At 43.2% G+C, this 17634-nt stretch overlaps 1 protein-coding gene across 1 annotated transcript; it reads left to right on the top strand.

The window, feature by feature from the left end:
* The first annotated feature begins 7675 nt into the window (after positions 1–7675).
* On the top strand, positions 7676–10796 carry LOC130208790 (transcriptional repressor scratch 2-like). The gene is made up of 2 exons (XM_056438114.1): positions 7676–7927; positions 9728–10796. The coding sequence occupies exons 1-2, from the start codon at positions 7771–7773 to the stop codon at positions 10540–10542; spliced, it is 972 nt and encodes a 323-aa protein (XP_056294089.1). The 5' UTR covers positions 7676–7770; the 3' UTR covers positions 10543–10796.
* Positions 10797–17634: the final 6838 nt, after the last annotated feature.

The following is a 17634-nucleotide window of genomic DNA, read 5'->3' as shown; positions in this document are numbered from 1 at the left end:
TCATAAAATAAATGATCATTTACAGGAGTTTTCTGCTCATGTCAGCTTGATTTCTACAGCAAGCTGACATGAAATCACAAGTTTGTGGATGATCTGCTGACGTTGGTGCTAGTTTAAACTTTCATTCAGCAGCTTTAGGCTTTAATTGAGCCCCTCACATGACACGTTGCAAACCCGTCTCCTCAAAAAGAACATTTACTGCACACGCGACACATTTTCACTCCCAACTGTGACACTTGTTCTGTGGCCCTGAGCTTCAAACTATGACGCTCTCGGGTCCACTCTGGTGTCGAGAGACGTGTTTACATGCATTCGAATAACTGGCTTAGTCGGACTGAAATCGAATTATCCGTTTCATGTAAACACCTTTGTTCGACTATGTGCGGTCCGACTACCATCCGATTAACACCCCTGGATAACTCGATCCGATCCGGTTGATAATTCGACTATCGCGGCATGTAACGGTGAATTGGATTAGGAACTGGACTTTGCGTCTTTGCGCATGCTTGAGATCCCGCCGCCCTCCTCCCTCCCATGTCGGGACCCGGAAGTCGAAAGAGACGATAAGTTGTCACTGCCGGGAGCCTGGCCGGCAGAAAACAAACAAACAACGCTATGGAGAACACAAGAGCCACCACACATTTCTGGACAGAATATATGCTTAACCTTGATCTCTGTTCGCCATCTTTCTCGAAATGTTGATGTTGTTGTTGTTGGTTGTTGTTGGTAGTGGTGAAGAGGTCAAGCGGAAATGGCTGTATCACCACGACTTGTAATGAAAACAGCGCCGCCTATCGTATCGGATATGACATGCTTTCGGCCAATGATTCGAATTACTCACTGCCATGTATATTGGGATAACAGCAGATCCCCCAAAAGATAGCATAGTCCGACTAAAGCAAGATTCAAATTATACCATCATGTAAACGCACTGAGTGGCACTACATCACGCATCCATGTGGCAAAGAATGACACGACCTGCAGAAAGTCCTGTGTTTGCTTAATGTTAAAACTAAACAAATCTGAACAAACGTTCTCCAGAATCTGACCCTATACCTGACTCCCTTTGCTGGAAAACATTTCCTCCAAAATGCATGTGCCTTGTCACATTACCAAGAAAATACTGAGTGCACATTTCACAATGTGAGAAGTTTTGCGCTATTGTCCATTTGGAAATCGGCCTCTTGGTCTTGCCATTAATAACTTCCCGCGGCCTCTCCACTCCTTAGCCAAATGAGCAATAAAGCAGAGTGAGCATTTGGGAGATGGAGAGTCATTTGAGATGGGGTCACCGGGGCTGTAAATTTCTTTCAGTGTGACAGAGCGTCTGCAGCCTCCTTTGGCCTGGCCTGCCTCGGCCTGGCCCAGCGTGGCTCTGCGGAGCGTGGATGGTTGTAAGGTGACGGAATGTATAGCCCCCCCCACTCTTCTCCTCACACACACACACACACACACACACACACACACACACCCTCACAACCATTATGAAACCCAAGCAGATGGCCAAGAGACAAAGGGTGTGTGAGGGTGAGAGGCCCCCCGACACCGCCTCCCAACCTCACTTTTCCTATTTCCCCACCCTCAAAACCCCACCTTGTCCAACTAGAGGCAGGCGGTCTGTTGCCGTAGCGGTACAGCTGGAGCCCACTGAAACTTCTCCCCCCTCCCCTCCTTCTCAATACTAACGCACACACACACACACTTTCTTGCCACGTGCCTCTCAATTAAGACAAATCGTCAGCGCTCAGTCCGTCCCTTGTTCATGCAGATGTGACGATTTAACCTCCATTCCTCACTCGCGGGCGAAACGAGGTCCGCTTTAATGCGGAGACATTAGCCTAAATGATTCCCGGTGTCCTTTATCAGGCGAGAGCCCCCGTTTGGGGCCCCGACGGCAGGTAATTCTCCTTTTGACAGTGCAATTGAAGCGGCCAGCGCTGGAGGGCTATTTGGCGAAGAGCCATTTAGTGTAAGTGCTCTCAAGGCCGGCAAATGACACTTGTAGAGACAATGTCACCCCCACTGACACCATCAGTTGATTGTGTATTGAACAGAAATGGAGGAGCAGTGCGTGCCCCTCCCCCCCTGCCCCCCCCCCCCCCGGGGGCCAGAAAAAACGCCGCATTATTGGCATTAGGGTGAAGTCCAAGGCGGGTGTCCGAGGAAAACTGTCAATACCAGGGGCCAAGGACACCAGGACGGGGACCGCGAGGCATTAAACAGGCATATTTTACAAAGGTGTGCTGCATGGCCATTCTTTCTAGACTGCAGTAGAGGACAGACACGTCCTGTAAGGAATACTCTCGACATGAGAGACTCTGTCCTTGCTCCTGCTGATCTCCTTCAAACGGGCACTGGATAAAAACAAAAGAATGACTAAAAAGGAATCATCAAACTGTAATAAAACATGACATAGAGGGATTTCTCTTGTGAAGTAGTTCACAAATGTGCCTTTATGCTGAGTGAGGAAGATGACCGACATCATTCTAATATGATATTGAGCTGGAGCCAGGCTGTGGTGAGCCTAGCTCAGCATAAAGACGGGAGCCTGGGGCTTTCTAAAACAACCCTCTAAAGATCACTACCGGTCGAACTGTATCTTGTTTAGTTGACTTGCACACAAACAGAATTGTACAAATGGCAATTTGGGATTTCATGTGATGCAGTTTAAAAAAAAAACTAATAACATCAAGCTGTGCTTGAGCCCGACCAATGTTGAGCAAGAAATAGTTCCCACCTTCGAAAACCCCACAAATGATTGTTTTGACGTTTGTGTTCATGTTGAGCTTTAAAAAGGGTTGATAGAAGTCCGATTTGTCAGTTTTCTACTTTGGACTGAATCAGGATGTCTTTATGCTAAGCTAGGCTAAATACGCTGTTTAACGTATAGAAATGAAGGATGTATTGATCTGATCATCTCACTACAAGTATTTCCTAAAATTGTAAAACTGTTAATTGTGTAGTAAATAATAATGCACCTGTTGTTTTACGATCTATCTCATAGCGTCGTCTGCCATCGGGCATGTGTCCTCTTCATCTCCAGCCGGCATATTTCTCTTTCGCCGCTGTAGTTTTTCCCATTTCGGACAGCATCTGCAGCTCTCACCCGGCTGTTCCCCCGAGAGTCTGACATCCAACCGGAGCAGAGGCCAGCGACTCGAGTGATTGATGACCCCCAGAATGGAAAGGGGAGAGATGGACAGATTCCTTTTATCAGGATTGAGGTCTGACTAGATTAAAATGCAGTTGTACAACGCCTGCTCCCCCCTTTTTTGGCGTCCCCGTTGGCCTCATCAGCATCCCCGCTCTATCTATATGTCAGTCCCCCCACCTGACGGCTGCCACTTTTTTTTCTCCATATCTCCTCCGCTGACCTCTCATCCCACCTCCCCACTTGAGGTGACACGGTGCCGACGTGGCCGATTGTGCGAGACTTTAACCAGTCACTTCCAAATTGACTTAAAGGTGTTTTGTTATTTGCTTCTGCGGAGACGCGTGCGAGACAAATCTCAGCGGAGCGTTCCTAACACCAATTGCACCAAACTGGTTGCTTGAAAGAAAAAAAAGAAAAGAAGAAAGTATGAAATGTGTCGGAACATAAATCACAAATCACTCTCCGCGGCTAACCACAATCAACCCTTAAAAAAACATGCAGAGTGAAGAGGGGAAATTCTCCTTTTTCTAACTCACTGAGTGCTGATTAAAAGAAAAGAGACAATCACTCTCATTCACTGGCGTGCAGCTGCCTCATTGTCACATGGCGGAGTGGGAGATTTTTTGGTGAGGTGCTGAAAAGATGCCTCGGTGAAAAGGACCTGCGTTTGTTTTTCAGATGGCTCTCTAATGACTGGATGCGATTAACACAAATTATCTCACTTATCGCAGCTCAACAGGCTTAGACAGACAGTCTCTGGGTGCATTCTCTGCAACGCTACTTAACATGCATTTAATCAGACTCAGCAGTCAGTATCACGTACACAAGGACGGGAGCGGCCAGATTTCTCTGGCAGAAATACTCCATGTCTGGCTGTGTAATTCCTCTGTGCGACTTTAAGGCAAACATTATTACAAACATTATAGAATCATGCACGCAGTTTTGTGCCAAAACAGGCCTTATTTTGTTTTGCATGTCAGCCTGTGCTTTGTTTGATGATATCTCACTAACCCTCTGGGAAATCTCTCTGCTCTGCTTAATTTGCTCATCTATGACATCACTGCACAAATTCACCTTTCTAGGATTAACAATGGAAAGAGGATAAATCATCTTCACCCCACTGGCTGATTTCTTCATTTGTTTTAAGAAAATACAATTTTCTAAGATAAAGGCAAGGTTTATGAAAAAGGATTCTAGGTTTCATATTATTAAGAAATCTCAATAAAAGCCCCAAACCAACAATGGGTTAGTTTATTTGGTTTTACCAACCCTGTCGGCAGACATTTTTTAGCATTACAGGTTTCTGCAACTGCGAGATACGTTGAATGACGACATTTCTGAACCAGAAATATACGTTTGATTAGGTTGTTATAAATTGTTTTAACATAAGGTAACCACGCAATGTAAAAACATAACAACATAGCAATTTAACAATGTAGCAATGTAACAATGCAACATAACAACATTGCAATGTAACAATGCGGCGCAACAACATTACAATGTAACAATGCGATGTAACAATGCAACATGACAATGCAACATAACAACGAAACACAACAATGTAACAACGCAACAACATTGCAATGTAACAACGCGACGTAGCAACGACGTAACAATGCAACAACGCGACGTAGCAATGACGTAACAACCAACAATGTAACAATGCAACAACGTAACAATACAACAACGTAACAACTAACAACACAAAAATGCATTTTAACAACATTACTACTGTTTTAACGAAACTAATATATCAACGTAACATATATTTTTTCTGTATGCTGCTATAATCCTGTAAATGTCCCAGCTGCGGGACTAATACAAGATTATCTTTTCTTATTTCTTATCTTAATTACGTCAATTAAAAACAACTGAGCGGTGAAGAGATTTTCTTTTACGTAACAAGCGTAAAGTTGATGTTAACCTTAGTTTTTTTACACTGTAAACAAACGGTGGTCTCCTGGGTGAACGTCCGGTCTTAGTTCTAAACCACTTGCTCCGATGCCAATGCCCCAAAACAATTCCAGGCGACCAGGCTGGTCTTTAACAAGGTTAGCCAAATTCTACATCACCAAAGTCCCAACTATGTGAAATCTCGGTGCTGTGGTGAGTATTTGTGGCAGCAGGACAGTGTGTGTGGGATTGAGTCAAAACAAACTACACTGTTTGTGTTCATGGTGGTATAGGAACATATCCCCCAGTGCAACAGTGTGACTCGTTGTGCAAAGAAAGATATTTCATACTTTGAAATCACACAATACAAGTAAGCAGATACATTCATTGCTGATTTGTGTCTGCAAATGAGATTTGAAGACGGCGAAGAAAATAATAATTATGTGTTTCATATGTTAAGATGGAGATTATTTCACTTCTTTCTCTTTTCAGCACCTTTGAGTTTCTTTAACAGTTGACTGGACCAGAGATGATACAAATCCCCCCTGTCGACATCTGTCTGTGAGATTATATTACATTTTATATGATCCAGTCATACTGAACTGTATCTTGCAGAGCCATCTGGGGACGAGCTGTCCAGGCTAGGTTTAAGCTGCTGCCGTCTCTCCAGCTAACCAGAATGTGACCTTGTGACCCTGCAGGCACCCAGAGGTCAGCCTGTCACAGCCGTCGGACCGGAAGTCACCGTGGGGGCTTTTTAAATCCAGATGAGGGTTATGTGGTCATATGGAGGGCTGAGGGGTCTTCATAGAGACATAGAACTGCCAGAAACAAGGACATACTTAGAGGGTGGAAGTAAAAAAATAGAAATGTTAAACATGCTCATTTCCTTAAATAAAATACATTTTTATTTGATTTACATATCCCCCAATGTATCTTCATTTGGATGTTTTGATGTGTATGCCTTACATATCTAAAACACTGCCCTTTGTCACATATGCTAAATTGTTTCCAAATTAATGCAAAGATTATATTTGATCTAAATAGTGAAACTACTTAGAATTCTATTAAAACCAAAGAAATGACAAATAACAATGTAATGTGCTGAGATAGGGGTATCTCGATATAAACCGCAATGTTAAACAATTAAATAGCACAAAACAAAATTCCAATATTTCACGTTGAATGTTTCTAAGACACCTGCCATCATGTTTAAACAACTAAAATATTCCACATTGTGGATTATATAATTTGTAATCCACATGAATTTTTCAGAAATTATAACATCATGTCCCTCTGAAATAATTTCTTAGAAACCGTCAGAGTTACAGACTATCTCTACACTTCCATACTCTTGCATTGTGAATGTAATTAAATAACAACAACAAAAAGACAAAATGCATAATAAACCAAAAATAACTGCATTATTATTATTATTATTATTTTCGCATGACAAAAAAAGTCTGCACCTATAGAATTTAAAAAAAGATACTCATAATTTCAAAAGATATATAAAGGTTAATGCAAAAAATATATAAATGTTGTTAGTTATTCTGCATAATAGAAAGACGATTACAAGAAAATAGGGACCCCATGAAAGATATAACATTATATGGCTCATATTCTTCTCTGAACTGTATCTTGAATATTATATCATAATAATAATAGTAATGATATAACAAAATATTTTAATTATTGTTACTACAGACACCGTTACTATTAAAAGTACTCAGATTACATAGAGGAATACTCATGAAGGGATCTGAATGTGCGTAAGTGACGGTGACCTACATCTGATGAAAACACACAAAACCCAATCCATAATCTGACGGATGTACCGATATCACGCTGCTGAAGGTTGAACATTTCTACCATGAGCTGGATGTGTGTATGATGAAATATCAGAGGTGGTGGTGTTCGCAGTAAGGGGGGGTGTGTTTGGGGCAGCATAAATTGTGTTAGCTACTTCATTGAAAGACAATGGAGGACAAGATGTTGTGTGTAGTGTCACCCACGTGCTTCTGCACCACTATTGTCTGCCCTCCCTCCCTGGGAGAGGGGAGACGGAGGGGTGAAAAGAGGAGGAGGATGTGGGAGGAGGAGGTGGGTTAGTTGACTGCTCTCTGTGTGTGAGTGTGTGTGTGTGTGTGTGTCTGTGTGTGTGTGTGCACGTGTGTGCGTGCGTGCGTGTAGAAGCACAGACGGCTCGTGGTAATTTGATGTGTGTCCCCGGGGATGTTTGATGGATTAATGCTAAGCAGCTCCCTCTTCCAAAGCACCACCTGATCTTTGGGGCTTGTGCCCCACATATAAAAGGCTGCAGTAGTGCTGAGCTCAGCTAGTCCAGCCATCTCTCTCTCTCTCTCCCTCTCTCTCTCTCTCTCTCTCTCTCTCTCTCTGCCTGTGTTTCCCCTTCGCCACTTTCTGTCTTCCTCTCCATCCTTCCTGTCCTCTGCTTTCTCTCTCTCTCTCTGTATGCTGCTTTCACTACATGTTCTCTCTTTCTTTCTCCCCTCTGGCTTGAAACCTTTGAGTCCAGGACAGATTCTTTTTCAATCATCCGCCGTTTGGCCTTTTTCAAGAAGGCCGCTTGGAACCTCAGCACATTTTTCCTCTTCTTAGTTTTTTTTCTTCTTCATCAGCCTGGTCTTCTATGAGGCTCTAGCAGTAGTATTTTGTTTTTCTTCTTCTTTTTTTCCTTCTTTTTAAATCAGGAGGAAAAAATGCCACGTTCCTTTTTGGTGAAGCAGCCGAAGGTTCACGATTTCTCGTCTTCCAACTACTACCATCAGCACCAGCAGCACTGGGACGACTCGCACACTGTCACACATGCCATCACAGAGTCGGCCACCAACTTGGCGGTGTGTTTGAGTGAAAATGGTGAGTTTCTTTCTCCAGTTGTGTTTTGAACTTGTTGTGTCTGCTGGCTGGTAGCTATTGATTTCCCCCTTTGGAGATGATCAATACGGTCTTTAGCACAGAAACGGCAACAAAAAGGCAAAGATAAAAAGACCATGCAACGCTGTTCATGTTCTTGTCTTCGCTACCTAATCGCTCTGGGAAATCCCCCCTACCCCCCCCCCCCCCATATAAAAAAAACCCTAGAGGCATTGCTTGCTCCCCCTTCCGTGCGCCTCAGGACTTTTGTTTTCTAACTCGGCGGATGCTAAATAGTATTCAGGTCACGCCAGCTCAATCTGCTTAATGCCCCGACCGGATCACACAGCGGCCTTTGGCTTTAAATACTATTGTGCACACGAATGATGAGATATACGTGTACACGCGCATCAGCCTCTACATCTGATGCAAGCCTTTGTCAGGTCCAACTAGAAAAAAAGAAGAAAGAAAAAAAACACTCGGGAGAAAGCAGATAGCCACATGGGACTGTGTTGTCCTTAGATGGTGCAGTTGCCCTTGAGTCTCTCCTCTCATCATCCCCCCCCCCCCAACCCCCTCCTCATCTCTCCATCTCTCTCCATCTGATCCTGCAGGATGTTAGATAGCCACAGGGAGTAGGATTGCAGCAACACAATCCATATGTGGAGCAGCGAGAGGTGATGGAACAGGGTTTTTAGAAGATGGGTATTGACTGGGAAATAGAGAGTGCTGCAGGTAATTCAATAAAGTGCAACATGAGCAGTGCATTGGCAGACAGTAGATTTGCCTCCTTCGCGGGACTTCTAGACAGAGGCAGGATGTGCAGAGCAACCCTGCAATACAAACAATATTTTGCGTGTGTCTGGTGCACACGCGTGTGTGTGTGTGGCTTTGAGAAACATCCAAAGAAATGTGCGCTTTGAGCAGATCTCCCCCAACACACACACACAAACACACACACACCCCTCCACCACCAGCATCACAGATCTTGTGTTCAGTTGAATCATTTGTCCCCCAGATTTAGGATGCCAGCTGTCTGCTTTGCTTTGTGTTCCAGTGTGTGTCTGGGTGTGTTTGTGTGTGGGTGGGTGTGGGGGGGGAGTGGGCTCAATATACCATTGACTGCTGTCAAGATCACCCCCCCCCCCTCCCCACGCCACCAAACACACACACACACACACACACACACACACACACACACACACACACACACACACACACACACACACACTCTCTCCCTCCCATCCCTCTCTTTGCCAAATCGCAGTCCTCCCCACCTGTCACTCAATCTCCCCCTCACCATACTCATGAATGCTCTCAAAAACGCCACAGATGGGGAATGATCTGATTAAAATGATCTCGTGATTGAGGGGATTTCACTGCTGCGACGCTCTGTTTTGATCACCCTGCCCACCCCCCCTCCCAGATGTAGACGTGCTGCTGCGAGGCGGCGACAGGTGGATCGATGGGGCAGCCAAAGTACTGCTGACTGTTTTGTCAATGTCAGCACATTGTGTTCAGACTCATATTCAGCCACAATGCGCCTTTCACCTTCCTCTTTTTTCTCTTCCCTACGATAGCACTTGTTGAAGTCAGTGGAAGTATTGATTGGGGCAGAACTGTGCACCCAAAGACTCATTAATATTTCATTCCCAAAGCTTGCTGAACCTTGCTCTTACAAATAGCTTCCTGTCTAGGATTCATATTGATTAGGGCTTTGGGTAAGAGGGCACTTTTCATCAGAGGTTATCAGAATCATGACGATGTTCAATCTCTTTATACATTATATTTCTCCTTTCCCAGGCTACATCCACGATTACATCATCCCCTCAGCTTTGCAGAGCACAAAGGAGGCAGGTCATGAGCAGACCGTGCTTTCCTCGTTGCCCCTGTACTCCCCAGGTGGCAGTGGCGGGGAGGAGTTCTCCGACCACGACATGGAGCATCCGGACAGTCCCGTCTCCAGCGGCACAGTCGAGTCGGACGGCAGTGGCCCCGAGTTGGAGGCGTGTGGCATCGGTGCCTTCCTCGTCTCAGACGGCCGCTCCCGCCGGAGGCCCAGCCAGAGGCATCCTCGCAAGGGAGGCAGCCAGTCGGACAGCAGCGAGGGCGTCGGCTCGGCGGACTGCAGCCCCGCCAAAGGGAAATCCAAAGGGCGCCACGTGTGCGGCGAGTGCGGCAAGTCTTACGCCACGTCCTCCAATCTGAGCAGACACAAGCAGACTCACCGCAGCCTGGACAGCCAGCAGGCCAGGAAGTGCTCCACCTGTCACAAGGTCTACGTGTCCATGCCGGCGCTGGCCATGCACATGCTAACCCATGACCTGAAGCACGAGTGCACGGTGTGCGGCAAAGCCTTTAGTCGACCGTGGCTTCTGCAGGGCCACATGAGGTCCCACACCGGGGAGAAACCGTTCGCCTGCGCCCACTGTGGCAAGGCCTTCGCCGACCGCTCCAACCTGCGCGCTCACATGCAGACGCACTCGGCCTTTAAGCACTACTCCTGCAAACGCTGCTGCAAGAGCTTCGCACTCAAGTCCTACCTGAACAAGCACTACGAATCGGCCTGCTTCAAGGAGCACCAACCAGAGGACGACTGCTGCAGCTCTGAGGACTGATCGGGACGTATTCATCTTTTTAATTTCTATTTATACGCTTTTTAATAGTTCATACAAACAAAGTCAGAGAAAGCTTCTTCTCAGGCTTTTACATGCATGCATCATAATCCTGCCTTTTGATATAAGCAATAACCTCACTTGAAATTATTCAGGAATTATGTATGAAATTCATAAAAAATCTCAGTGTTGTTCACAAGTATAGGATATTTTATATTGTTTTTTATTAATTGAAATTGCAATAATTTACATGCCAGTATTATTTTATATGCCAAGAAGCTCTTAATTTACCTCAAACATATCTTAAGCGTTAAGAAAAGATATTTGTGTATTTATTAATTTATTTAACTATTTATTTACCAATTCTGAAGATTATTTATTTATTATTGGTTGATGTATTTGTGAATTTAACATGGAATTATGAGAAGCCATGTATTGGATTTGTTGAAAACAAAAGCCAAAAATATATTCTGACACTATATTTCTCTGTCTGATCAATTTGGTGATGACAATAAAACTGATGAAAATGATTAATTACTAAAACTCTCTCCCTCATGCCTGAATACAAGCACATATTTATAATTGAACACATTAAATATAAAATATTTTAAATCATTTTCACAAGAGCAGTTATTGCTTATTAAAAATCCATTAGTTTGATCATGGGGAAAAATGAAATATTCAGTAATGACCAGTATGAATTCAAAATGTTGGGTCCATGAAGTAGTTCACCTTGCGGTCCAGTAGGGGGGTACTTTTAAATTCTCTTGACCTATTGTATGCGCTGTTGACATATTAGCAAACTAAGCTAATCAAAATAAAGGTAGACACTAGCAGACAAATGGAAAAATGGACTGCACTTCATAGTGCTTTTCTATCTCACTGGACGAAGCATCTCTTTCACACACACTGATGGCAACGGAGTCGCCATGCAAGGCGGGATGTGTTGGGACTTGCCCAAGGACAGTGACACATGGACAGGAGCGTCCAGGGATCGAACAAGCAATCCTATGATTTAGTGGATGACCCACCGTATCTAGCTGAAGCCTAAAGCCACCATGAAGCCATGATGGTCACAACATCTCAGATCTGAGAGGCGGTGTGTGGAAGTATTTTGGGTCCTAAAGTGTAGACGTCAAAATGACCAATAAAGATAAGAGTGTCTGAGGACTCAGCTGCTAGCTGCAGCCTACATGAGGCAGCTTGAGCCCCAAAAACAAGTGGAGCAACTTTTACTGTCAAACCTTGTATGACTGCCCACTCAGGACTGTAACCTGTATACAAGAAGTGGACTTAGTCACCGTGACATCACCCATTGGCTTGTGGACTGCCTTTATGAAGCCTCAAATTTGGGATTTTGGCCATTGCCATCTTGTTTTTCTTTCATCCAGAAGTGACCATAAATTACAAGCTAACGCTAGTGCTAGCTTACTTAGCAAGATGCATGAGTAATTCACATATTTGGTGATATAACGGGGATGCAATGTTTCGGTGAGCGAAAAACAGGCTTGTTTGGAATGAAAAATGAACAGCCGACTCGTAGAATGTCTTTTAGTACAACAAACTAAGCTAAAAAGTCAGGTACGGTTAGAGCAGATAGATATAACTGCTAATTAGTGATCACATATAAATCATATCCTACTTGAATTTTACTCACCGAACAAACTGTAGCACAGACTTATTGGACGGTCTGTTACAAATAACTGCATGCAAGCAATAATATGTGTCCGACATTTGCATGAAAGGTTCTTCACAAGGCACGAATGCCACAAACATGGCCGAGAGGTTAAGTTCAGTGACTCAAATTTGCTGAGGTTACCAGGCGGCAACCTCCTGTTCAGCGAGTGAACCCGATGCGGAAGTTTCTTAAAACCTGCATTCCCTCGAATGGCCAAAAGGGGGCGACTCCCCTGATTGCATAGAAGTCTACGAGAAAATTACTATACTGTTCTCTTAATTTATTCCCTCAGTAAATATGAGTTTATGGTCTCAATCAATTGTTTCAAGTCTTCATCATTACAGCATGATGTTAATTTAGTAAATTATGGTCCATTAAGAGTTTAGACCATAAAGCCAGGTATGCTTTAGGGCAGGGCTACTGTGATTGACAGTTCACTATCACTACCGGAGATATACACGGCGTCTCTACGTCACTCGCGATATAATAACTTCTATTAACCGTTTGCGTTAGCAAAGAAAATAGAAATAGCTTAGTTCACTGTAATGGTGCTAAAATGAATCTGACAGACAGCCTGTTGGGCTTATATACTGCGAACTTTGAATTAAAACAAATCATTACTGATCTAATATAATTTACTACCAATTTTCAAATGAAAGTTAAAATAAATTCCTCAGCCAGAGGAAAAGTAATATTCTATAAACCGTTTTAGTGAGTAAGGGGGCTCTTTTTCAATGTGCATTTGTTCTCCAGGGTCTTGTCAAGTATTACCTACCTATTTGTGTTAACACTGACCATGGTATCTGTGTTCCCTCCACTCATCACATGCCGGGACAGACTTTAGTCTGAGATTCTGAAAAAAAAATGTTTCCCGTAAGAGTGAACCAGTATGAACGCTTAAATAGACCTTATCTAAATTATTAGGTCCTAAAAGACTGCTCCAGATTCCTCCATTCACGTGAATGAGAACGAGGCTGGTTCAGGAAATGTTGCTTGCTCGATTCTATCATGGATACAAAAGATTTCCTGAAGATCCAGGTGACTTCTTTTGATTTTATATATTCAGAAGGCAATGCTGTAACCAGGTCCATGGTCCCCGCTCAGAGGCTAGCATCTAGATACTCCAAAGTCTGCATTTCTAGACCTAATATGTCATCATGGCCTATATGGCAATATATCATCATTTATATCATATTTCAAAGGGCCAATAATTGCAGCCAACCATCGCCAATTATGATTGATTATTTAATGGTATGTTCAAGATAATCTCATCAGCTAGATAATGGGACTTCAATCTCCTTAGCTGGTATTTTTCATTTGGCTGATCATCATTCACAAGCAAGTAAAATACATGAAGTAGACCAATGGACAATACTGCAGGATATAAATAATGCAGATGTTATGGAGAACATTATAAAGCTACAACTAACCTGCTACACTGCTGTGTGATTTTCAACTCATGCTGTCAACTAAGCATTTTGTTGTACTTTGTTGGCTATCATATGCAGTGCTCCCACTGACCAGCAGAGGGAGCAACCATACAAACACCATAAACCATATCTGACCTCCATGCGGGATCAGTCAGGACCACACATTATTGTGTAAGTCAAAAACAGCCACAATGAAAAGCTGATGCTCCCGAGCAGGGTGCCTGCATGTCCCTCTCCCACCCTTCCATGTTAGGAGATTCCTCACGAGCAGATCCTGGCCCTCCACAGCACAGCGCTGCAGCCTGACCACAGGATGTGCTCCGGGTCAGGTGTCATGAGAACCAGGACCGCTAGTCCAGACCAGACAGGGTCCCTGAGCCCTCGGTGGCCCCCAGCCACCAACCCCTCATGGGAATGCAAGTATGTGTCTCAGTAGACCATGGACTGGAGATAGCTATTTCATGCAAAATGGCCACCAGTCAAAACACATATTCACATCAGTACATATGTAATGTGCCTTCTCACACACACACACACACACACACACACACACACACACACACACACACACACACACACACACACACACACACACACACACACACACACACACACACTATAGGGGTTCAATGTAGTCTTATGGGGAAATAAAAATAAATACTTGTGACCTACTCTCTCCCATGCGTATACAATTGTTGTGGTGGTCCAGAGAGTCCAATTAATATCCAACATCCTCAAAGCTGCACCACTCATGTTGAAATGAACAATGAATAAAATGACCATGCGTAATGTGAGAGTGGGCCGCTCATAGTGACTAATGCCTTATAACTGTTTGTTTCAGTCTTATTCTCATTGACCTCATTTACAACTGAGATGGATAAGTTATTTTAAAAATGTCTTAAATAATTATTACTCACTTAAAAGTAATAAAATCACTAATAAATCCAAACCACTATCAGTTTCTGATCCGCAAAAGTAATGAGTTACATTACTGTTTATATTTCTCTGCGTTAGCTAGCTTAGCTTTATGCTTTTACCCACACGTTGCATCTCCTGTAAGCTGGCGGAGCTAGCCAATTTGAACATTTGAAAAATGGCTGCCAGCCGACAGTTAGGAGGTGTTGATTGACCAGCAACAAAGCTCAGCCCCTCAATTTTAGTGAAGTCGTGGATTCACATTCCCTTCAAATGAAACAGAACAACAACTCTGATCCCTGAACATTGGCTTGGCAGCAAGCAAGGCCCAATATATGAAAAGATACGTTTGGACATACTGGAGGACTAATATCTGCAGTCCGAGTAGCAGGGCTCTCAAGTGTCACGCATTAAGCGTGAGACTCACGCATTTCGGTCTTAAGTCACGCACTCCCGCCACACATCGTATTTCTCACGCTGAAAAAAACTCTCGGCTATTTAATGTTTTAATGTGCCGCAGCGCGCCAACATGAGCCGCGCTGCCCTCACCGTGGAGGAATCAAACGCCCCAGGAGTTCTGCTGTGAGGAGCCACTTATCAGCCAATCAAAAAAAAGAAAAGGGCTACACAATAGCCAATCAGAAAAAAACCTGTATCTGTTGTATCTGGGTAAGATTTAATCCAGCAACCAATGAAAATAAAGCATCCTGGAATTGCGCGCGACTGACTGATATCAGAAAATTTCGTTCGGTGGGGGGGGGGGGGGGGGGGGCGTGCTGATGGAAATGTCACTCTTGCCTATCTTCAACACTTGTGGCGGAACGCATTGGCTGAAACCCAAAACCTGGACCCACCGAGTATTGTCTGATGATGAGTTAGCGTTCTGTTAGCTTGGCTAACTGTCTACATGTGAAACAATCCGGTCGAAGAGGTCGGCTCTCAACTCCAACTACATTGCCACGTCTCAAGTTGCTAATCGGGCGGTAAACAATGAGGAAGAGCAAGTCATGGCAGATATCCACTGGCTACACTGGAATCCCAAAAATATTAGCCGTTGCCCACAGAGGCTAAATGTAGGCCGATGTCAGAGAAATATTCCCAGAGGCGAGCTGCCTGTCCATATATCCATCTCCATGCAACTCTGTTATCAACCGTCTCATCTAACTCGCAGTAAAATAGACCGCAGATCGTTACTGAGATGAGTAACTGTACTGCAATTACCACATTTCAATTTATAATTCCATCCTTTACTCTTCACGGAAAAATCTAATTACTGTAACATGTCACTTAATTAATGCCCAACGTGGTTTCTGGTTGCAGCACAGAGTCATTTTCAGTGACAAAGCTTCACTGTACACAATCCTCTCAGCAGCAGGCCATCAAAAATTATGATTTTTTCCCACCAAATTCAGGGCTTATATGCAGTATTTTTTAATCACAAGAAAACCTTCTGAAAAAGTTACCAAATGTTATAACGGTGGTTACTTCTCTTTTATATTCAATACTTATTCAGTCTCTCCTTTAAAGTCTTTTATTTTATTTTTGTCCGAGTCAGTCAGCGAATTAAAATGACAGTTTCTGTTTATAGAGTCTGGTGGCTTTGAGGAACACATACTGAATAATGGCTCTTACTTTTCACTTTCTAACATGATGAATTCAGGGTTTAATTAAATCAAATCAGAGTTGGTGATTGTTGGAAATGTGGAAAGACTTCTTTGATGGTTTTGATGATTTTTATTTTGTTGATGCGAAATTTGAAAGAAGTGTCGTTTTTTTGATGATTAATGAGATAAAACTAATGTTGTCCCACTGCAGTGGTGGCTGCATTTGTCAATACATTAAAATAGTTGTTCAGATCTCTGTTGATGTTTTTTATCATACATTTATAGTTCAACGTGTCACATAGCAGAAAAGGGGCAAGAATTAGCGCTTACAGCCTGGTGTAATGTTTCCATCACTGCCGTAGCTGGAGCTAATAAATACCTGTGAGTCATTTGTCTCGGGAATGAATGCTGAATTGCAACTTGACAAAAGCCAGATGTAAGCGGGTGTTAGTGGGGCTTATGTCCAGTGGGAAACTGGCTTTAAAGACTAGCTAGTGAACATAGTGAAGCACAGAGCAGCTAAAGAGAGATATTTCCCTCAGGAGTTGGTAGAGGGTAAAAAACAGCTAAAAGATTGATTGAATATCAGACCACACTGTATATGTCCTTCTACATTTTTCAGTTTTTACACCTGTTTATGCTGCACACAAGAGGCCAGAACGAAAAATTTAATTTCGGTAAAAATAAACAACTGTTTAATATGCATCTGAACCAATTAGTCAATTACATCCATAATCAGTTAATCATTTAAAGGTCCCATATTGTAGAAAGTCAGATGTTTGTGTCTTTTTTAAATTATAGAGCAGCTCTAGGTGCTAGATAAATACTATGCCATTAAATGAGCTGTCAGGACACCTTAAGGTTGTTATGTCACAACTGTACCATCTCCGCTATAAGAACTGCTAAACTATACAGTTGACAAAAGCAGTGAGTCCATTGATGCTGTGAAGACCACGACAGCCCAGATGCAGAAGACCGGTAAAAGCTGACCAACCAAAGCAGACTGGGCTTTTTCGTGAGGGTGTCTTAAAGAGATAGGCGCTTAAATGGAGCGTTTCAGACAGAGGGTAAATACAGGTAAACTCAGACACACAGTATGAGGAAAATAAAGTGGTTTTTTTTACATTAAAGCATGTAATCATGTTGAATTAGAAACCCAACACACAAGTAATAACATGAACATTAGCTTAATATGTGCCCTTTAAGTCATTGACCAAACATAAATGTTGAACCTTCAATTCAATTCAGTTTATTTTGTATAGCTCGACATCACAAATTACGAATTTGCCTCAGAGGGCTTTACAATCTGACACATACGACATCCCTGTCCCAGGACCTCACATCAGATCAGGAAAAACTCCCAAGAAATAGAAAAAAAGACATTCATGGGGAAAAAAGGGAAGAAACCTTCAGGAGAAGCTTCTCAAATGTGAAAATTCTCTGCGTATTCTGTTGTTCTAAATTGACA

This window comes from Pseudoliparis swirei, chromosome 18, assembly GCF_029220125.1.
Source record: "Pseudoliparis swirei isolate HS2019 ecotype Mariana Trench chromosome 18, NWPU_hadal_v1, whole genome shotgun sequence".
Lineage (NCBI taxonomy): Eukaryota > Metazoa > Chordata > Actinopteri > Perciformes > Liparidae > Pseudoliparis > Pseudoliparis swirei.
Note: the sequence above shows the minus strand (reverse complement) of the source record. Positions and strands in the feature narration are given on the sequence as shown.

What these genes read in the sequence shown, in the direction of transcription:
- LOC130208790 (XM_056438114.1), top strand. Translation starts at nt 7,771, where the DNA reads ATGCCACGTTCCTTTTTGGTGAAGCAGCCGAAGGTTCACGATTTCTCG. An exon ending in GGTGTGTTTGAGTGAAAATG is followed by an intron (nt 7,928 to 9,727) that starts GTGAGTTTCTTT and finishes CTCCTTTCCCAG; the next exon opens with GCTACATCCACGATTACATC.